Source organism: Dermacentor andersoni, chromosome 8, assembly GCF_023375885.2.
Source record: "Dermacentor andersoni chromosome 8, qqDerAnde1_hic_scaffold, whole genome shotgun sequence".
NCBI lineage: Eukaryota > Metazoa > Arthropoda > Arachnida > Ixodida > Ixodidae > Dermacentor > Dermacentor andersoni.
In genome coordinates, this window is record NC_092821.1 from 145,938,757 (window position 1) to 145,961,783 (window position 23,027).

The 23,027-nt window shown below is 43.4% G+C and overlaps 1 protein-coding gene across 1 annotated transcript; it reads left to right on the forward strand.

Moving 5' to 3' along the window:
• The first annotated feature begins 654 nt into the window (after nt 1–654).
• On the forward strand, nt 655–22,201 carry mre11 (double strand break repair nuclease mre11). Its single transcript, XM_050176521.3, has 9 exons — nt 655–851; nt 1,445–1,577; nt 4,780–5,014; nt 7,521–7,646; nt 10,406–10,587; nt 10,881–11,007; nt 11,928–12,105; nt 14,259–14,641; nt 16,738–22,201. Exons 1-9 carry the CDS (start codon nt 773–775, stop codon nt 17,110–17,112), a joined length of 1,818 nt encoding a protein of 605 aa, XP_050032478.2. The 5' UTR covers nt 655–772; the 3' UTR covers nt 17,113–22,201.
• The last annotated feature ends 826 nt before the right edge of the window (nt 22,202–23,027 follow it).

Here is a 23,027-nt window from a genome sequence, read left to right on the forward strand (position 1 = left end):
TGCGAAGCTTGCCAGTGCAGGCAAATTCTTCCAAGTTGGTGGGACTTGTTACACGCATATTGGTATTTCTTATAACTGTATGGTTTAATGCAGTAAATTCATCACACATGCAAAGAAAATTGACGATGGTTTAATCATGGTTTTATTTATTATTTATATTCATTGCTGCACCAGGGTCTATCACCGGCTGTAGGGTGCAGTTTGGCACTTGCCAGCATAATGATTCATAAGGATACATGGAATCTAAACTTTATAAGACAATAAAACTTCCTAACCTACACTATACTTCATGTCACAGGTGGTAACATTCAACCGCTGCACAGTCGCGTGTGGTAGAAATGAAGCAATATAATCTAGTGCTACGCAAAGAGGCACAAGAACACATCAAAACTGCAAGAACAAAATATATTTGAACTATTTCACAAAATTTGTTGAAGGCGGAAGGTTATAAATACAATGTAGATGATTTAGTCATTGTTTGAGTGGCATGTTTGATGCCTGAAATTCGCTTCCAACTCATGCCGATGGTAGTGCTTGTGGTCAAAAAAGAGAAAAAGTTATCTTTCCCGTGGCACTGCGGCTGACGCTCTGCAAGGTGGACTACGCCGCACTACTTTAGACCGGACGTCAAAACAGCTACGCGCCAATTTTCACGTTGGGTAGATACCGCGATTTCCGAAGACTTGTTGCTGCTTGAATGGCACGCTGACGGAACCCTGAAACGTGCCACTTATTTGCAGTTTGGCTGAATGCGCTACCGAAAAGATCAACGATGAGCTCGTCAGACGCCTTCAGGATCCTCATAGCCACCGATTTGCATCTCGGCTATGAAGCGAAGGACGCCGAAAGAAGTAAGCGGGCAAATGCGTGACATTTAGCGAATCGGAAAAAGTTCGCGCAGGCCTTTCAACGCGCGTCTACTTCTACAAAAAGCTGCCATCGCAGAGTAAAGAGCGTTATGTTTCAATAAGGATTTCGCGTGGAAGCTACTTTTTACGCATTTTATTTCTGTGTGCACGTCGTGGCCTTGTTATTATAATTGACTTGATTACTCCTGCCTGTGTTACGGGAACATCGTCACCACACCGTCGAGCACATTTGGAGAGTTACCTTATATCGTAGATGTTAAGAAATAAGTCATAGCTTGCGCGATGGGAGTGACGTTCACTCGTGTTAAGGAGGATAAGGGCAGCTGCAGTGGCGTAACCCGGGGGGAGGGGGGGGGGGGTTGCGCCGGGCACCCCCTGCTTCCGAAATTTCTGCGTTAGTATGTTGCCTGCCCAGCCTCCCCTACCCTCTTCTCATCCTTTCCGTTCCTTGTCAAGCGCTTACGCCTCCCCCCCTTGAAAAAGCTTCCCGGCTACGCCATTGGTAGTATGTGTTTCTGTGCAATATGAAGTACGAGATTCGTAACTATTACGCCGCTTTTCTCTCCTTGCTGCAGAGAACGACTCCATCAGGACGTTCGAGGAAATACTCCAGATCGCGACCCAGCAGAATGTCGACTTCATACTGCTCGGTGGGGACATGTTCCACGACAACAAGCCGCCGCGCTGGGTTGAACACGAGACATTACGGTACGTTCGTCGCTTCGTACGTGTGTGTCATCGTGCACCGTTTCGCGTTGCCCCTAGACGTAACTTTGTAGGCTTTGACAGAACAGCGTTGGTTTCAAAATCTCACCACCTGAGAACAGCATTCTCACATAATGAGCCGAAAGCCGTAACTTCTCATTTTTACGTGTCCTTCATGCTCAGAAATTTGTTTCTGTGATAACTTAGTACTGCTATAAAAAAAAAAAAAAGAAGGAATGAGAAGAGAGACTAAGAAAAAACTATTGAATAAAAAGAATAGGAATAATTTGGCAAGAACTGTGAAGAATTGAGACAGTCAGTGCACGCAAAGGACTGCCAATTAATTCATCTGCATCTTCTGGACTAGTTCAAGACCCGGACAAACCAGATTTGATCCTCCGGGCATTCACCGACCAGCATGTCCTCCTACTGCTCGGGCGTGGTGATTCTGAATGCAGGATTGGTGCTGTGTTTGATGGTGTAGGCTCATTGAAAACTGGCACATAACCGGTGCATTCATGGTGCAGCTCGGTGAAGTGTTGGCGCAAAAGGCGTTCATTGAAAAGCAGCGCATACACAGTGCATTTGTGGCATAGCCTGCTAATGTGCTGGACTGCTGTCCTTAAGGAACCCTTGTGACGTGGGTTTGACTCCGCTCAACATCGGAGAAATATTATATTTGTTACAGAGAGGCAACAGGTAGAGGAAATGCCTGGCTGATAAAAACAGAAACGATTCCAAACATGCAAGCACGTGCTGTCATTACCATGAGCCCATCTTTCGGTAAACAGGAAATAGGAAGATATGCTCTCCGAGGACATAAACAGAAGAAAAAAGGAAGGAGAAAATGAAAAATGGTAAAAACACTGAGTTTTATGAAGACCTTTTTTGGTCATGAGCGAACATGCATATACAGTTCTTTTGGAGAGCTAAGTCGGAAAAGGACAACATTAGCTAAGTAATAAATAAATGAAGCAGCACACTTATACTGGAGAAAAGAAGTAGAGTAGAACATCACCTGTGAGGAGAAAAAAGAACAATAAAAAGAAAAATACAAGGACGTTTGAAATTGGGAGAGGGATGCGATCAGCTCATGTCCGCGAGAAATCAAGGGCTGCGTGCTATATTCGTACCATTGATGTAACAAATGGATTCAAGTGGCCCCTTTTTAACAGTTAAGCCTGGTGGTTGCAGTGCATTGAATTTATAGATGAGATATGATTCTCTATATTTTCTGTCGCTGGGCAAACAAAAGTTAGACTGTAGGATATGAAGTTTAAATTCGTTGAAGTTGCGACCTGGCAGGTTAAAGTGCCGTGCAACTGCTTTTGCAAATTTTTGAGCCATGTCTGTATGATAGTGCAACATTCATTGGCTGTCCTGTTTCGCTAGTGTATTGTTTGTGTCGAAACGAACGTTACAGCAAACAGCTAACATTAGAACTCATGCAGGTAGAACTGGATCTAACTTCGTGCACATCATCACTTGCAGTGCTCCTAATTTTTAGATAATTTTGAAGATTTCTGCAGGTCTTACACCTTGGGCATGAACAGACTGTTACATTGATGGTAGATCGAGGGTTTACTTTTTGCATGTGTCTTTGAAGTACCTATTCCAGCGATACGATGACACTTGCTCCAGAAACGTTTTCCTAAGGCACTCATTGTTTGATAATATTGCATAGCATTTATGTGGAATATTGTTTATTACTTGGAAGTGCATTCAAATACTACTTTGTTACAAATGCTAATGGCAGCTCAAATTGTATTTTAAGCTCCTTTCTAGCTTATGTTGGTCTCCTTTCTAATTTACACGCATCCTCGTAGGTGTGGTTTAAGGCGTTTAGTGAGAAATTTTTTTCAGTTAGTGTTGTCACCGCATTAGTTAACCTCTTATAACCTGAATTTTTTTTGCTGAAGGAAAACATTCTAGTTGTAGCTAGGCAATTACGGCAGAACTCATCTCATGATGACTGTTGATGGTAATGCAATTAGCATTGGAGCAATGTAGTGACACACCGTATTTCACAAGTAATGTTTATTTAACATCTGTAGTGGTCATTCTGAAACTTCCGTTGCTTCACCCATATGCAACATACTCCGGTGTCACCCCACTTTGCTATGGCACTTGCTCGCAAAGGCCGACTCTCAGCATGAGCATAGCGTGAGGTCGACTGTATGACACCTACGCAGTGACGACGATGGAACAGACTGTTGATAATGAACCATCTTGCATCTTATGGCAGTCTGTAAAACAGTTGGTATTGCAGAGATGGCGACTTCAATTTATTCAGCTGAATGGACACAGCTGCATGAGGTTCTTGGAGTGTTCCTCCTTGTTGGAAGCACCGTGTTCAGAGCGTTGTTTCTCAAGTCGGAGATCGTGTCACACGGACGACTTTTCAGTGGGTGACCGCACATGGTGTAAAAATCAGTATTTCTCTCTCTTAAGTGTCTTATTTGGATTTGTGAGCTCAGATTAGGTATGTCATGAAATCGCGACCGCAGGTTAGGAGAGGTTAAATGGTGAACGTAATGGCCGTCGTTGCTGCAGATCCTTCTTATGCATTTTGCCTGCCCTACAAAGATTCCTAGTTTACGGTGTTGTTGGTGAAGACTAGCACAGTCTAAAAGCTATCAGTCGGCTTTCTGTAGAGCGTCATTTTTCAGATTTCCCTGCTCAATGTAAACTGTCATATCGAGGAAGCTAATGCGACTCTCAGAATGGTGCATGGTAACCTTAATGCTATGATGAAAGTGTTTGAAATGGCTACAGAATGTGTTTAGTGTGTTGATGTTGTGTTCCCATATAATGAAATGAAATATAATGTTCCCATTCTATGTGGTGGACACAGGTACAAGGTTTTAATGTAAATGATTTTAACTGCTCCGATTCTAACTGTGCCATAAAGATATTTGCATATGTTGTTCCCATGCCATGGCCCATGCTAGTGCCAAAAGTTTGACAGAAGCCGTATCCGCTAATTACCAGAGGCATGTGTCCCATGCTTAGGTGCTATTTATACTCTGCTGATAAGAAAATTTGACAATTACCAGCCATGCAGCTTTGCCAAGACTGCTTCAGTGAATATATACTAGCGCTAATTTATTATCAATTTAGCCAAGTCAAATTTTGTTGCAGTTTGCCTTTAATGCAACATTCCTTTTCAGTTTCCCTTTAAGAACACGTGTTCCTTTCATTACAGGTTGCTGCGCCAGTACTGTCTTGGTGACAAACCAGTGCAGTTTGAGATCCTGAGTGACCAGGCAGAAAACTTTGGCTTCTGTGCCTTTCCCAATGTTAACTACGAGGACGCCAACCTCAACGTCTCGCTCCCGGTGTTCACCATCCACGGAAACCACGACGACCCGACAGGATCCGAAAACCTCAGCATCATCGACGTCCTCGCGACGTCGGGACTCGTAAATTATTTTGGAAAGGTTAGAGTATTTTGAATGCCCTTGAGTCTTTATTTTTTGGCGTCAAGTTTCCTACAACAATCACTAGAGGGAAATGCGGCAATGGGAGCTGCAAGTATTGAATATTCTGGAATGACGGGCAGTACATGGATTTAGGTTAACTTGACCCTTCTGATTTGAAATCGCTCTGTGACTTTGCTAACCGACCATTTCCAACGAAATACTGCGACATAAGTGAAACAGTTTGCTGTGAATATTTGTGTGTGCAGATACTTACTGCCTTCACGCATTTAGAAAGATAAACCTTAGTAATTATAGCCTCGTATGAAGCCACAAGTGCAAGGATTAGACAAATCTGTGTACTGGCCCATATTTCTATGGTAGCTTAATGACTGCGGTGCCAGTCTAGTGATTTTTGCAGGAAACCTTACAATTTAGGGCGCACAATTCAAGCAAGCATCCTGTATCAGTTATCAGTTAAGAAATTACTGATACCCATAGCAAAGAAAAAATAGATAATTTCCATGCTATGTGGCAGTGCTTGTATTTATGAAATTGCACACAAATTTACTGTGCATAACAATTAAAGAAAGGGAACCTGCTTCCTCATTTGCAATTGCATTGTCCACTCTCCTGTAGCTCGATCAGGATAATGAAGAAAGATTTAAGAGAAAGCAAGAACTGTGGACTAGATTATGTTAGGTTAGGTTATAAGAAAAGAAAAACAATGAAAGAAACAGTAGATTTCCTTTCTATAGTTCGACTCCGGTTAATTTGATTCTGACTGAAGGTTTCCATCGGCACCCATGCATTTCTACGTGCCCAAAGTTTTGTTATTTTGATCCTAAATATGCCTTGCCGGATAATTCAAACTTGACCAGTCGGCATGCCTTTGCCTGACCACTATGGTGACCGCAGTAATGATTCTCTTACTGGCAGAGTCTGTCTTGGCAGAGCTTAGGGGACAGTGAATGCATTGAATGCACATCATCTCCTGTTGAAAGTGCCTAATTGTGGCCTGCCCTAGGAAGATTTTCAATCAGTATCTGTAGCTCACAGTGGCTGATTACAGTATCTACCCAATTGTAACGTGCAGCTTTTTTTTTTTCTTCAAGGAAACTGGGCTGAGACCACATTTGTGGCTTTCATATGCTTTGCCGCATAACATAGTTGTATTGCGGCGAATGCTGAGCTTAGGAAACCTGCAGCCACTGTGCAACATATGTTAGACCCTTGCCCATTATTATTGCTAAAAATCAGGTGCACGTTACATTTCTACTTTGTTTAGGAGCTTTAACATTATCTGTGCTTTAGTTTTCTACTTTGGACTCATAGAAGGCAGGCACACATTTGATTCAGGGGCGTGTTAGAGTTGCGCAAATACTGCCAAATGAATCAGTAGTGTGTTCCGACGTCTTTTTCTGCATCTTATTTAATTCGAGCCGCCAGATGATTCAATCAGTTTTGTAGGTCCCGTCAGGTTCGAATTAATGAAAGTCGGCTGTAGTGATTACCTAGTTGGTCTGCTCGGGGTCTTGCATCTTTAATTTATTCTTCTGTATTTCTTCACCTTCAGTAGGCGTGGCGTTACGCTGCTGAGTATTAGGTTGCAGGATCGGCTCCCGGCCTTGGTGGCTGCATTCCAGTGGAGCTGGGGAAAAAAATAAATTCACACACACACACACCCACACCCACACACACATGTACTTAGATTTAGGCACTTGTAAAAGATCTCCGAGTAGTTTCACTTAATGAGTTAGTCCGGAGCCCCTCCAGGACGGTGCCTCTCGTAGCCCACGCGTACCCTCCAGATACGTTAAAACCAATAATTTGCTTCTTTATCTTTATTTTTAATAGCATTTGAATGGAACATGGTATTGTAAAGTTACATCTTGAAGAATCAGTACATTATGTGATCATGGATTATGCTTATTGCAGTCTTTTCTGAAGGTGAGAGAAAGTTTAATGACAACTGAGGAACTGTTCCGAGAGATTCCCTGTTGCAAGTTTGTGATGTAGTGACGTGATGGTGACAGCAGTGCAACGAAAACTATAAGCAGACGATGAACATGCTCGTGCACACACACACATGCTCTCTCTCTTCCACTCACTCACTCACACACAGAAATATTGCTGTTTGTTCATGTCTGTGTCGTTGATTTCTTTTGTGCCCAATCTACCATGACAGAAAATCACCAGCGTGACCAACAATTCTTTTTGCTTGGGGCAACAGCGAGACAGTCAAACAAAGATGAGGTGTTTTATTATCTTCTTTTTTTTTACAGCAACAACTTTCTTTATTTTTATCGAGGTGGAAACTTGGGCCTGTTCGTGTTGCATACTTCAGATATCGGGACAGCCAGCCAATCAGACGAAACACAAGGAAAAGACCGGCATGACTTTCTTTTTTTTTTTTGTGCTTGATCTAAGTGCAGTGGTTCTCAGACATGTAAAGTGTGTTTTCTATGAGCTTGTCTTCTGTTATGCTGTGAAGCTGTGCACCGAGTCTGTCATTATTCCACACCAGGTGACAGACCTGACGAACGTGCGGCTGTTGCCCGTTCTGCTGCGCAAGGGGCAAGTGCTTCTGGCTCTCTACGGCTTGGGCTGGATCCGGGACGAGCGGCTACACCGGCTGTTTCGTGAGAGCAAGGTAAGTGTTAAACCTTTGTCGTCGTGAGCATTTACCCACTTTGGATGACTGAGTGTGCAAACGAACACGAACCGCACGAGGAAAGATGGACGGGATGTTTTCTTGAGTACTAGGTACTTGGTGCTTATTTACACAGTAAGTCATACTAACAGAAGTGCACCACATAGCTCATCATGACATTGTAGGGATGAGGGAAGAAGCCAAAGGCACTATGCCTCGGCATACTGCCAGCTGCAGCATGGTACAAAAGCTTGAGAAAACAACGTACAGCCACGTGTACACTCGGAAAGCATTTATTACGCTTGCGACTAACACTTCGAGCAGGCCATCTAGCTATAGTTTACATCACTGCGGGTTCCCTCGAAGAGAACGCTAGGTGAAGAGGGGCTTCTGACTTACCTGCTGGGGTACAGGCGGCCGCGGCGACTGCCCCGGCAGAAACGTAGTTGACTAACCGCACGGAGGAAAAGAAAGAAAAGAAAAGCGGCGGTGGATGCTTTTGCACTCGTCGCTTGTGTTTTGTATGCGCCCTTCCCAGTCTCTTCCCCCCTTCCTCCCACTCCCCATCTCTGATGAAGTGGGTGCAACCCCCCCCTCCCCCCTACCCGTGCCCCGAAAATATGTGTGCCTACGCTGCTGGAAATCACATGAGTTTCCCAGTGGCACTGATAGTGCTTCCAGTCCCACGCGCATCCTGCGTGGAGGAAGTTTCCTTCTTCCCAAACCTGCTTGGTGCACCTGCCCGATCCCGGCCGCCCGTGCCTTGAGACAGGGATTTCCACGGTGTCGTGGTGAAATATATTTACGAACTTTTACATTGTTTGAGTCAGAAACATTTGCGATGCCGCACGAAAAGCGCACTAGTGAGAACAAACGCATACTAGTAAGTGATCTGTTTCTGAAAGTTTTCTTCATTCCTGATGCCGTTGTTAAGTGTGCAGTCTCCAGCCAGCATTGTGGTGTGAGTGGTCACTGCAGGAACTGTGTTCTCTAGTGCTTATGCTTTAGTGCTTCCATCCGAGGATAAACTGAAGGATCACATCAACTGAAGGAGGAATAAATTTCTCTTTGGCACCAAAATTATGTTCAGATTCGCTAAACTCACCGTCGTTTCTTTCTGTAAATTGCATGCTGAAAAAACGTTGCCGTCCTTCCGGCGTTTCGTGCCTCGAGAAGCATGTACGAGTTGTTTAAAGTGTGGCTCTAAACATTGCCCTTCCATGCGGACATTGCAAAGTGCAATTATTTGTAGCTGAAAATGTTTCCAACAGGAAACAAATGTCTGCCTCAGCAGACAAAAGAAAAGCCAGCACAGGCAAGTGAATGTGTGTCAAGTGGTTCTTGACATCTGTTCGAAACGATAGTTTCACGTGTTGGGAGGGGACTGACACATGAACGCAAAGGATCAACGGTAGGGGTGTGCAAATGCCGAGTAGTAGATTTCGAATTGAATATCTAACTGAATAATAATAAGAAAGGTGGATATTGAATCGAATATATAATATCCAAAAATTTTCACAAAATGTAATCCTTACAAATTTTGGGCAAGAAAATAACGTGCTGCACCTGCTCGGGAGTCTGCTAGCATTGCATAACAAGAATGTTGAAAAGCTATTGGTAACATAGGTGCACAGAAATCAAGATATACAGTGTGGTCTACTCTTACTAATGGGAACACCAAATTAGTATGCCAGCTCAGTTCTAGTTTAAGAAGGTCTGGAAAATATTTCTTCTTTATCTCAATAGAATTTCTGTTGAGTAGACTCTATTTTTGTTCTTCTCCGAAACTAATGAATTAGTGACATTATGTTGTACTAAATACCAATGAGGTTCTCGGTTTAATAGTGGACCTGTGTTTCGTGGCAATCTTTTATTTATTTCACAGAAAGTTTTTCATTCTGGCTATTAGGAAACAGAAGGACTGAACCAACTTTATGGCAGTTGGGTTATCGCAAGGCCAATCTGCGTAAAAGGCCAAAGGACCGTGCATCACGTGACTTGATCACCACTCTGCACGCAGCCAGCGACAACATTAAAGAGCAGGCGCTGTCCGTGCCGTTTTATTCGGCATGACTTGCCGCCTGTCAAAGAATCTGAAACCTGGAGAGTCATGGCATGACCGTGCGACGCTTGCTTATTATGCAAATTAGGTGTTTAAGTGCTCTTAGAGGGGAGATGGCGTGTGCGCACCGAGATAAACCGCGTACTAAGTCCCGTGACAGTTGCACCTTTCTATTCTTGATATGCTTCGCCGCATAACACAATTGTGTTGCGGGCGAAGCTGACTAGTAAAGTGTAAATTACCTGGTGAAGGCCAATTTGAGACCAATTTTGTTCTGTTTAACTGGAGTTCACGAAAAGAAGCGTTCCGTTTAAAGAAGTTTGTTAACATTGTTCCTATGGATGGCTAAATAAAGTTTGTACCCTTGTCCCATTTATCTGGCATTTCCGTTTAAGGGAGTTTTGTTTATCTGGAGTCCGCCGTATTTGAAAAGTACTTGTACTTGTGAATAGTGACTATTCGATTCGAAGACCGAATCTAATAGGACAGTAGCCGATTCCTCATTCCAAATTTTTGAATATTCACACATCCCTATTTATTTAGAGCAACCTTGCTTTTTTTTTGTCATATAAGTGACATGAGGTAGCCTTGGGCATATTGCAACCAACCTCTCCAGTTGGACTTCTTTTGACTGTATAAGGCAAATTTCAGTGGGATGCCTCGTCAATTTTTGACGCGGCTTTGCGACATGTTGCAGGTGCGGATGCTGCGTCCCCGCGAGTGGACTGACAAGTGGTTCAACCTCTTGGTGCTCCACCAGAACCGGGCCAAGCACGGCCTCACTGACTACATTCCCGAGGACTTTCTCGATGAGTTCCTCGACCTGGTCGTCTGGGGTCACGAGCACGAGTGCCTCATCGAGCCAGAGTTCAATGGCAGGTGCGTATGTGCCGTGATAATGCGTGCATGCTTCCCCGCATGGCTCCTTTGGCTTGGCGCAAAGGGGAATTTGGGGCCCCCTCTACAACTAGCCGCAGTAGCTCATTCCAGTGAGGAGAACTCAAGCAGGCCAGTGCTTTGAAATTACTACAGTGTAGCTCTGTGTTGGTCAGGTTGGGCTCCGTGCCACCAGGTAGCGCCACAATCCCTGCCGCTCACGTTATCACTTCTGGTAGTTCTTAAACGGTGTGAACTTTGCAGACAAACTAAAATTTATAGTGTGTTCATTGTAGGTTCCATGTGACGCAGCCAGGCAGCCCCGTGGCCACTTCGCTGTGTCCAGGTGAGGCGGCTCCCAAACACGTTGGCATCGTGGAGATAGCCATGGTCGATGGCAAGAAGTCTCACAAGCTCACCAAGGTATGATGTGAAGCTGTGCACGAGAGCTCGCTTGCTGATGTGTAATGCATTTGCGGGTGGTTTCATAAGGCCACTCAAGTGCGAATCAAACAAGCTGTCATTATCACCTGGCTTGAGTGAAGAGTAGCTCTGGGCAGGCTAATCCCGAATTCCAGTGGAATTCGATGTAGAGCAGTGCTTTTCAAATTCGGGGTTATAACTCTTGGAGCCCACTTCCAGAGCAAGGATGTGAGAGGGCGCAAAAGATAAGCCTAAGCAGTATGCTCAGTCGATCACTTCCAGAGGTGTCTATTCCAGGGGATGACTACTGTTTATTAAGCCAGCAAAGCTGTCGCTCCATTGTGAGGCATCCTGCCAGACACTAGGTGATGCAAAAGTGAAAATTCAGTCGAAAGTGCTCAACCTAGAAAACTGCTTCTGGTTTCTCGTTTTACCCCAATCACATGGGCACTTTCGATTGCGATGGAATCCGATAGGCATGAAGCGTATTGATCGTGTTTTTCTCCATTGCGAAAGCTGTGGAAGAGTGTCAATCACAATAGAGAAATTAGATCATGGTGGGTCTTAATCACAGTTGAAAGTGCCCGTGTGACACTGGTATTATCTGGAGCTGAGGTCTATTCCTCCGATTTTAGTAGACATGTTTCACCTGCTTTGGTGGGCGGAATCTATATGCAGTCTCCCATATATATGGAACATGGAATTGATGTGAAGTATACAGAACTTATACGGAGTAATCCACAAGTTGCTTTGGCGAATCAAATCCCATTTAATTTGACACAGTTTTCTTTTGCGCTTCAGCTCTACTCAGTATGGGCAACCTTGTTAGCCTGCTCCCAAGTCTTGCCTGCTAAACTAAGCAAGTGTCGTGTGGATGTTTTGTAGCTTGTTAATTCAGAATGACTTCCTGCCTTTACCAGATTCGCCTGAAGACTGTGCGGCCCTATTACATCAAGACGGTGTCGCTGTTTGACCTCGAGGAGAAGATTGCGGCCATGGGCAAACGAAGCGTCGCCAAAACCTTCTCCGAGCATGCACTTGACTTTTGCACCCGGCACATCGAGGACATGATTGAGCAGAGCATCCGCGAGCACTCCAGTGAGTTCAATCCGTACTGTATTTGCACGAACACACCTGTGTCTTTACTGGCACAACGGACGCACTTGGGTAATAAATTGTAGCCCCCAGCTTTGGTCACGGAAAATTGGGACGCTGTGTTCTGTCTGACACCACCAGACTTGGCGCCGGAAGATGTCATCTGGTCGTTTAAAATAATGGGGATGACCATGTGCATTTTGCATATCTCTCTTTGATCGTCGAGTGCCGTAGTTACCCACTTGTAACGTACACCTTTTTTTTCTTTTTCGTGAGAAAGAGTCTGACAATTGAAGCACGTACTTTGCAAAGCTAGGGCACGCCATCTGAGATCGCAACCTCAGAGGCTCCGCCTAGGTGCACCACTCCACATGTCAGTGATGCTGCCTGTGTGAGGCGTGGCAAGAACCAGTTTCGAACCAGAACTTCGTTCCTTCGCTGCAGCGCACCCTGCAGGGTGGCAAAGTTGGGCGTGACCTCCGAGAGTTCATTGGCGTGGTATTCTCAGGTGATCACTCAATGTGTCGGGCTTCTCGGGCTGGAATCAACTTATCAAGTTCATGTAAATGCCAGCCGGTCTGGCTGATCGAGTGTTGAGTCCGGCTGAGTCAGCCCAACTGCACGGGGTAAGTTAAACCAGCCCGACCCGGTTTGCAGCCTGTAACTGCTGAGACATCACTATTTGTGCATAAGCAGCGAGAATGGTGTCAGTAAAGGCAAGTAAAGACAAGCGCTGTGCAGTGCAACGACATTGTAACGACAAGGCCTGTGAAATAGAGCCGTTGCAGACGGCTGCGGGAACTGGAGGTCCACCTCAAACACGTCGATGTCTTCGCTGTTGTCGTCCAGACTCGTTGGAAGCACGATCATGTAAACGTCACGTCGGGTTTGGGGAGCTTCATTTCTAACTTGACTCGCCCACGTTGGGTTCGTGTAAATGTAGCCACTTTCGCGTGCCAAATGCATCCTTGTATACAGCCGACCGAGTTTCCGGTGCTGTGCTAATCTCATTATCTTCGCATATTGCCAAGAACACGCTGTTGGCTGTATGCTTTGATGGGTTCGTGAAATCTCGCGAAAGTACACCTATCTCTGAAAGCCCCGAGGTTGCCAGCGCACCATGATGTGTGCTACGTGCTGCTCGAAAATGATGGACATTGTGTGCAGTGCAGCGTGCTAGCTGTTCCCTTCAATCAGGTTGCCATTTTGCAAGTTTCACAACAATACGAGTGAGCCAAGTAGAAAATGGAAGCGAAAGACCATCGCATTGGAACAGAAGGAAGCTATCGTAAAGGCCGTCATGCCAAATGCTAAAATGTTTCAGTAAAACACGTTGTGGGGCTAGTTGGTGCATAGCTTTCAATAGATGAAGCGTGAATAGTGACGGAACGCAGGAAGGAATACAGACAGGACAAGGCGCCTTGTCCTGTCTGTATTCCTTCCTGTGTGCCGTCACTATTGGCACTTCATCTATTGAAAGCTAAAAAGTTGCATGTTGCACACACTGGAGATTCTCATGCTGTTGTTTCATGAAAATTTCGTTGCATACGTGGCCGCAAAGCCATAGTCGTCTTTGCACGTTTAAAGTTGTGCACACCTGTGTACATACTGCAGTGAAGGGCATTAATCAACATAATGAAGCTATGGATGTAACAGTAATTTCGGCATCCCCTTCAACTTAGTTATGAAGAGTTTCAAGAGTGGTCACCTAGCCTGCCTGTGCTAATGAGGTATTATATACACATGTCTAGCAGTCAAGCATCTTGCATATCTCTCTTCATCAAAACCTCTATCTCTATATTGTAGTCACCTATGCCTTTACTGAATCCAGTTCCACCAATCTCTTCCCTTCTTTTTTTCCACAAATGCTCTAAACGTCTCTTGCTTATCTCGAGTGCCTACGAGTTAATGCTTTACGCTCGCAAGACTGAAATGCCACCTATTTGTTGTAAAGGTAAATACTCTGACAAACAAATCTTTCGTTATTAAAAAAAAAAAGTTACGTTTTTCTGTGAATCTCTGTGAACACCCTGACACTGTAATTTTCATTTAATTGAATTTTTTTTTCTGTTACTTGTGGATTGCCTGATGTACTTGAGAAATCATGGCTGACCCCAAGGAAGTGCCTTTTCCTAACCACAGAAATTTTTTTGCAGGCAGCGGGCCGCAGCCCAAGCTCCCACTCATCCGCCTCCGCGTTGAACACGGCAATGACCACGAGACTTTCAGCCCTCACCTGCTGGCCCGCATGTTTACCGGACGCGTGGCCAACCTGCGTGACATTGTGCTCTTCACCAAGCGACGGAGCACCGTCAACAAGGACAACGGTGCTGTAGACATGAACTGTTTGCAGGAGATTGCAAACCCCGAGGCACTGGCGCGATCGCGCGTCGAGGACCTGGTGCGCGAGTACTTCGAGACGGTGGATGACACGCTGCATATGACCGTGCTTACTGATGCGGCGATGCAGCGGGCCATGAACCTGTTCGTGGACAAGGACTGCACCGATGCCATCATGGGGGCCGTCAAGATGCAGGAGGTTGGCGCTTTGAAGAGATGGTTTTAGCATAGCGCTTTGGCTGTTTTTGTGGATGCAATGCAACTTGGCTCCAGTGACGCTATACGCACATTCTGAACAAGACTCTTAACGGGGTGTTCCGCATTGCGAATGCATAGCCAACCCGAGATGCTGTGGCGCCATCTATAAAGTAGACTCTCATTAAATGGAACCTCAAAGGACCAGGCAAATTGGTTCCCTTAATCAGGAGTTTCACTTACTGAGAGACAAAGCTTAATACAATTGCATAAGTACAGAACCAACCAACCATGAGGATGGTGTCCCATTTAAGAGGCAGTTCCATTTAAGCAATTTCCTTTTATCGGGATTCCACTGTATATAGAAATCTAGGCACCTTCCTGGCGACAGTAGCACCTTTTCTTTGGCCTGGAATTGTCAGAACCATTGGCTAATCTCATTAAGGACGAGAAGGCATAGGTAATAGTACTTTTTTCTTGAAGAGAGATGAGACTCAGTGAAAGCCGATTTTATCATCTATGTTTTTCAGTCTGAACAGGTAACAAATGTTAAGATAGAATGCAGTGAGTTAGATGTGTTCATATTTTGTAGTGCAAAATGGTACACTGGCACACAGAAGGCAAGAAAGAAGGGTAGTGAAAAGAAAAAAGAAAAAGAAAGAGGACGAGATGAGTACATGCAACACGTGTGCTTCTAACAGAAAATTTTTCACAAAAAGGATGCGGTTGACTTCCGTTAATTCGACTACATTTAATTAAATTTTAGGGTTAATTTGATCTCATACGAAGGTTCCAGCTGGTGCCCATACATTTCTATGAACCCAAGCTTTTTTTGTTTCGATTCTAAAATTGACCCGCACCAGATAACTCAAACTTGGCTGGTCATAAAGCACGTGCCCAAACCTAATGGTGTGTGCACTGGTGACTCCAATAGCGGCAGAGTCCTTCTCAGCGGCGCTTAGGGTACAGTGAAAGCATTGAACACACGTAATCTCCCATTGAAAATACCTATTTTTGCGCGTCGTGTTGTAGCAGCTTGCTGGAATTATCCAGCACGTGAGTGCTCTGGACACTTAGTGAAATGTTTTACAAATTTTTGCGCTCCAAAGTGGGGGTGCTGGGCTTACATGAGGGCAAGCCCTACCTGAATAAATACGGTACCTATTCTAACGTGCAAGGGAACAAATGCTTGCTTCGCGGTAACCGATGTTCAGATGTTGCATTTTCTGTTTTGTCGTAAGCAGCTGAATACTCACTGAAATGAAATTTTGCCACCAGAGTATTTCTATATCCGTAGCTAATATATCTATACTTATGCAAATTTTTTCGCTTGAAGTGAAGTTGAAGTGAATATAGGAATAGCAAAATAATTTTGAAGTGAGTAGTTTGAGTAGTTGTGAGATTTACATAACGCCTTGATGTGGGGATTTGCATAAAACGTAAATAATGTAAATAGCACCAGCTTTCTCTACGGCCGCCATTTTTCTGATGTAGTGATTGTGGGTCATGTCTGAACAATTTCATTGAGACACCGTATGGGATTCAAAATATTGGATCGATTAAATAGAGAAGGTGGTGGTACCGCAGGGTTGTTCAAGAAATCCATTGGAAACTAGTAACTAATTTTTCGTCTTTGGTTTACTTTGGCTGTGAGCCATGTTAACAGTTATGCAACTTGCTCACGGAAACCAAAACGGTTTATTGTACATCTTTTTCAATTTACATTCGCTCATTCCAAATACTTTAAAACTTTCTAATGCTGAAATTAGAACCTAGGCGAATAGTATCAAATGGTGTAATATTCAACTGAGTGATTGGGAACATTGAATTTTCGCACAAGCCTAGTTATGTCGATGTTCACTTGTACCGTTTCACTATCATAGAATAAGTTTGATCAGTGACTGTGTATTAACTAGTGCTGCTATACAAGCCACGTAGTTACTGGATTCGTGATGCACGTCACTGACACAAAATAAAACGAGGCACCAGACACTGCAAACGCTGGGCTAGTGCAGCGTTCGTGCCGTTCAGTTCTTGCGCTGGTCACACGTACATAACTCTTTACGCCAATGAAGTTTTTGTTGTGCTTTGGCTTTGCAGGCCCGAGCAGTCACCGAGCTCAGAGACGTTCCCGAGAGCAAGCTGATTGAAGAGATTTCTCAGCTCAAGATGCGCTTTGCTGACCAGCCTGACATCAGTGCCGAGGAGATTGAAAGACGAGTGACGCAGGTATCGAACCGTGCTGAACGGCGCAGAGGCTCGGACGACGATGACGACGAGGGCGAGGTCAGCCGGATCGAAGACTTTGACGATGACGATGACCCTGACAGTGTTGCGAACTCAAAGGCATCGCGTGGAAGGGGAAGGGGGACGTCATCCACTAGAAGAGGCCGCAGCAGAGCCAGAGCTGCTTCATCTTCCGCAAACACATCTTCGACAAGAGCTCGAGGCAGGCAGAAGCGTGTTAACCTATAAATTACACCGTGGTAATATATATATATATATATATATATATTTTGAATGTGGACAGATAACTGTGGGTTATGTAACAAGCTTATAGAAATTGGTGTGAATTGTCATTCCCGGAGCGTTGCACAGTTTGTCAGGCCGTAGTTTAAAAATGCATCGTGAACAGCATAGGCAAGGGAGAGAAGTTATGAAAACACCACCACTGCTTTGTTAAAGTACGCACACCACTCGTGACTGAACAAACCAGCTTGTCAAATAGGAAACAGCAGCTGAGCTGCTCTGTTCGTATTAGCTCGCTCTAAGCAGTTTTGCCTTCCCCCTTTTTAAAATCTTTTTATAAGGTATTGTTTATATAATGTAGCAGTGCAACACTTAGTCAAACCTAAAATGTCAGTTTTGTCAGTTTCAATGTTTCTGTATGATGTAGTTAGAACATCTGCTATATATTTTTCTCGTGAAGTGAGATTCTAATTCCAACATTCCAATAACTCGGCATTTTGTGGCTCCTGGCAATTTTGGCCACCAGATGTTGGAAACCTGAATTAACATTATTTCGAGGTGTTTAAAACTTTACAAGCAGTCTTTAGGAAATGAAGGAAAGAAAAAAAAGAAAAGACCAGTCAGGAAATTAGAATCAATTTGCTTCTGTGTATTTTTTCCCTGAAGGTGTAACCCTAGCTCTGAGATAGTAGAGAGCATGTAAATGCATGTTATAGCATTGCCATTTTGTCGGTACACAGGTATGGAGTTGTGGTCTGCAGCGCTGGTGGTGATGTCTTGTGATGCCAGCCAAACTTGTGCTTATGTCAACCAGCCAGCTTGTGCTTTGCCATGCCACTTAAAGCCATACCATTTCTTTTTCTAGCTTGGCACAAAGGCTATCGCAGCGACTCGAATTTCTTATTGGCGATATACTTTCTCGTGCCAAGAAGTATGACTCAACGAAAGACCGTTACTGCACGTTCTGGTTCAAATGCCACATCACCAGGTGGTGTTGTTCCCGCCCCCTTATATTCTGCTAGGACGTTAAAGCCAAAATGAACACTACATGCGAGCTAAAGCTATCTACTGTCACAGTTATCCAGCTTGCTGGATGACTGTTTGTGTCTTATGAAGTGCTTTTATGCAAGTTGTTATTAGTTTTTATTTTTGTTACATTTATGTACACTGATCTTCTGTTCACCAATATGTGAAGTAGTGAGGGTAGTTATGTCTGTGTTACTTCAGCAATTTCAGCTTGTAGTGAAAATAGGTGAGGTTTATGCCTACACCTATCCCTCACCCCCCCCCCCCCCCCCCCCGATGAAAGAAAAAAAAATATGTAGCAGTTGTAGTTTGTAGGGAAAATTCTAGCAAGTTGTGCTCACGCCTCTCTAAAGAAATGTCAATTGCAGCTTCAGTACGATTTCCTAATGATGCAGGAGAACCTCGTGAGCAGTGTAATAGGTAATACTTAAATTTTTGTTGCACAAAAACAAAAGTTCGTGTTCTGCGGAAAGGCAACAAGTTGTACATTTACACATCAGGTGCGATTTGACATGTAACCTGTTATGCTTAACAGCAAACTTTATGTTGGGGCCAACTTCAATTTCCCTATCCCAAAATACATGTGAAATGCATAAATAATCTCATTAGACAACTGACGAACCTATTCAAATGACTTTGTTTTCTTGCATTTAAGATAGAACGCTCAATTTCAATTATTGTAGGAAACAAAATTTGAATATAGGGCGAAACATTGGTAAGATTTTAGAGAAGTGAAGCACAAAAATTAGAAATCCCTGATTCTGCACACAAAAAAGCATCTGAAGTGGACTGACATAATGTGCGAGCTTAAAGTTTTCATAAAATTGTTACAATGTTTACGAGGGTTTTCCAAAAATCCTACTCACATGTTAGTGGTATATTTCAGAGCCATGCATAACACATCATGTTTGTTTGCTGTAGATGTCCCAGTAGATGTAGCTTATACAATTGTGATATTGGATACAGGATACAGAATTGGATACAGAATTAGCACTACACAGGGAGTCCCAAAGTTAGAAACTGTCAGGGGGACTCCCATACATGAACAAAATAAAAAAACAAGATACAGATCAAGCATTGGTTACGGTGACAATACAAACAACTTCATAAAAATAAGGAACAGTGTGAAAAACAAGAATATAAAGCTGTTTAGTAAAACAAAAATTTCGAAGAAAACTTCTGTAGTGAACAAGTAATGCAAATTTACAAACACAATAAAAGTAGGAGTAATATAACGTAGTACAATAGCCAAGTGAAATATTATTACAATCACAAAAGTCAGTTAGGATGAAGAGAGTTGCTGCATAAAATATTTCTTGACTTGCTTCTTGAATATATGCTCTGTGGGGGATGATTTAATGGTATGTGGAATTGAATTCCACAGTTTTATTCCCGCAAATGTGGTAGTGAACTTACCATAGTTTGTGCGCACTTTAGGTAAAAGACGATTGTCGAGTTCAGAGAACCTAGTAGTGTTAGTATTCACAAACGTTTCAGCAACAAAGCCATCTATATGTGCAATATTGCGAAATAACTTATAGATCACGATTGTTAACTTGAACTGAAAAAGCAGGTGAAGAGGATGAATGTTTAAACGGCAATAAAGTGGCGTAGAATTGGATAGAAAATGGCTGAAAGTCATGAGACGAAGCGCCTGATTCTGCAGGCGTTGAAGTTGGCTGAGGTGAGCGAGGTATGTGTTTCCCCAGGCTGATACGCAGTAAGATAAATGGCTGTGAATGTGTGCATGATAAAGGGAATGGATAATGTGCGGCTGAAAATATGAGCGGGTTTTGATTATGGCGCGTATTCCAAAAGAAATCTTACGGACAAGTGATTGCGCATGGAGAGTGAATTTCAGATGCTTGTCTAAAACTACGCCAAGAAACTTTGCGCTATCAGATATTGGTATTACGTTGTTGTCGAGACACACAGATATGGATTTCGAAATTAGTGTCGGGAAGGAATGAAAAACCATAAAAACCGTTTTTAGCGGATTGATGCGCAACATGTTCTTTCGGCACCAGGAAGTTACGTTATGCAGATCCACGTTAATGTTTCGCTGAAGCTCGTCGACATTATTAGCGTAAGTAAAAATAGTCGTGTCGTCTGCATATAATATACAGTCGGTAGTGGTCAGAACATTAGGCAGGTCATTAATAAATAGTAGAAACAGCAGCGGACGAAGGATCGAGCCCTGAGGAACGCCTTGACATATGTTCTTAGAAGATGAGAGTTTGCCGTCAATCTGAACAACTTGGGTACGATTGGTTAAGTAGCTAGAAATAAACTGAAGTGGCGGGCCGGTTATGCCGTAAGATTCGAGTTTATGTATTAGAATTTTGTGATTAATGGTGTCAAAAGCTTTTGTTAAATCTATAAATACACTTCCAACCAGCAAGCCTTGGTCGATTGCTTTCTTGACTTTATCGGTGAAAGTTAGAAGCGCAAGCTCAGTTGAGTAACCCTGCCGAAAGCCATACTGTTTAGGTGATAGTAGATTAAATTTTGCTAGATAGGATGATAAACGTGTATGAACTAGTCGTTCAATTATTTTACTGAAAAATGAAAGAATACAAATAGGCCTGTAGTTGTTCAGAAGTTCACGATTGCCTTTTTTGTAAACAGGTGTTATTTTACCAACTTTCAGAGAACTGGGAAATGTGCCTGCTTTAAACATTTTGTTAACAATGTCTGCTATGATAGGAGACAGTTCATTGGAAACTAACTTGATACGAGATGGATGAACAGAGTCTAGGCCAGGTCCTGTAGACCTAAGCGAAGATATAACATGAAGTTTTATTTAATTGCTCACTTTGGTGTGAGCTTGATATATGTAACGAAGTCAAAACAGCGGGAAGGATGGAACAATGAAGTCCACAAACGCTGAAGCACCTACCTTCAACTAAAATGTATTGCATGCCGCACTCTAAATACTAATACATAAAACGGAAAAAGAGTTACGTTTTCCATGCAAGGGAACGTCATGATTCCTTTTCCCCTTTGTGTGTGTATATTTCGTGCATCGCATGCAATAAACATTTGTTGAAGGTCAGAACTTTGGCATTTGTGTTCTTACCTAGTTGTCCCACGATTCACGCTATTCAGACTTTGTAGGTACCAGCTAGCCCACGTCATATGCTTATTTCCTTTCTTATTTTAATTTTTTTATTTTTGCAGTTCTCAAACTTCTGTAAGCAAGTTTGTGACCTAAACTTTTAAAAATATGTTTGCTACGTTAAGTAGATTTTAACTGTTTCTTTTCGTGCAACGTACATGCTCAAGTTAGCTGCAGCAGGTGCCAAGCAAAATGATTTCTTTGTTCTCGTCTGTTCAGATATTGCTACTGAGGCAAATAAAGCTTCCTCATAAGTCACAGCACATTTGGTGCTCTCTGCCATGCATCCATGAAAAATACGAGAAAGAACACGAGGTTTGATTTTAGGGCCAGGATTATCGTAAAATCCACTCTATAGCAAGCATCCAAACATGGAAAGCTCTTTTGGGGATTCTTCTTTGTTTCGTGGTACATCATCTTTTCAGCTGAAAAGCTGTTACCCTGTAGAAAAAGAGAAAAGGGAAAAAAAAAAAAACTTCAGTACTACTCGAGAATGCAGAACACAACCTGGCATACTCACATAACATGCTGGATATTATGATATTTGCTGATGTGTGTATCTGAATATGACATGTAAACGTGTGCCTAGGGTCTTTCCCGTTGAACACTTCTTGTGATGTGCTTTATAGTTCAGTATTTATGTTGGAACACCCTGACTTTTCGGGCACAATCTTGAGTGTATCATATCTTTTGTGGGCCTGCCTGACTTTGTTGAGGCAGTAACATACGTTAAGGGTCAATTTTCATTGAAAAGTTATTGTAGTGCCTCGAGTTCAAATCGTGCAGGAGGTTTAACACAAGTTGTGTGCAGTGAAAGGCTAGCAGTGCCAGAGGTACCTGCCGCATTAATATCTGCTTCTTTGTGTGTAAATACCTTTAGTGCAAATTTTTGTAGCTGAGAAACTGTAGCTGTTGTTTTTATTGCCACCATAATTAAAGTTTTGTTGCTCACTTCTTCGCACTTAGTAAAGACGCGGCTATAAGAGTTCTGAAACGGTAGACAATATCTGTGATGGTCACGTACAGATATTAATAAGAATGTGCACACTTGCGACTTCAAATGTCAGTGGAAGTTAAATATATTTACCCGCCGTGGTTGTTCAGTGGCTATGGTGTTAGGCTGCTGAGCACGAGGTCGCGGGATCGAATCCCGGCCACGGCGGCCGCATTTCAATGGGGGAGAAATGTGAAAACACCCGTGTACTTAGATTTAGGTGCACGTTAAAGAACCCCAAGTGGTCGAAATTCCCGGAGTCCTCCACTACGGTGTGCCTCATAATCAGAAAGTGGTTTTGGCACGTAAAACACTATAATTTTTTTAATTTTCTTTAAATATAGTTTTTTCGTGAGTCTGGCTTACAATGTGCGAGGCAAAGAAAGTGCATGAAATATTGTCACCGTCATCATCCTATCATATTGTGCTGACATTCAGGTCCCTACCGAATCCTATGACTGGTTTCAGATGTGATGCACGAGATTGCTTCCGAAGAGCCAGGCCCGTTGTCCGTACAGCCAAGAACCGATTTTGTTCATGTCACCCATGTAAAGCCCTACGTTCGTGCCTTTGCCGGGCCATAATCGCTTGCACTGGGTCGGTGCTCCGACCCCGGCGGCGTAGTATCACGATGCACAACAGTATGTGCAGACAAGAGACGAAGACGAAGAAGTGTTGTTTGCTGCAGCGCTTCGGCTGCCATGTTCTAGTGTCAGCTGGTGCCTTCAGCATTCGCCTTGCGTAAACAACATTCGTGCTTGTCTCCGCCTCGCAACAACATAA

What these genes read in the sequence shown, in the direction of transcription:
- mre11 (XM_050176521.3), top strand. Translation starts at nt 773, where the DNA reads ATGAGCTCGTCAGACGCCTTCAGGATCCTCATAGCCACCGATTTGCAT. An exon ending in AGCGAAGGACGCCGAAAGAA is followed by an intron (nt 852 to 1,444) that starts GTAAGCGGGCAA and finishes TCCTTGCTGCAG; the next exon opens with AGAACGACTCCATCAGGACG. An exon ending in GTTGAACACGAGACATTACG is followed by an intron (nt 1,578 to 4,779) that starts GTACGTTCGTCG and finishes CTTTCATTACAG; the next exon opens with GTTGCTGCGCCAGTACTGTC.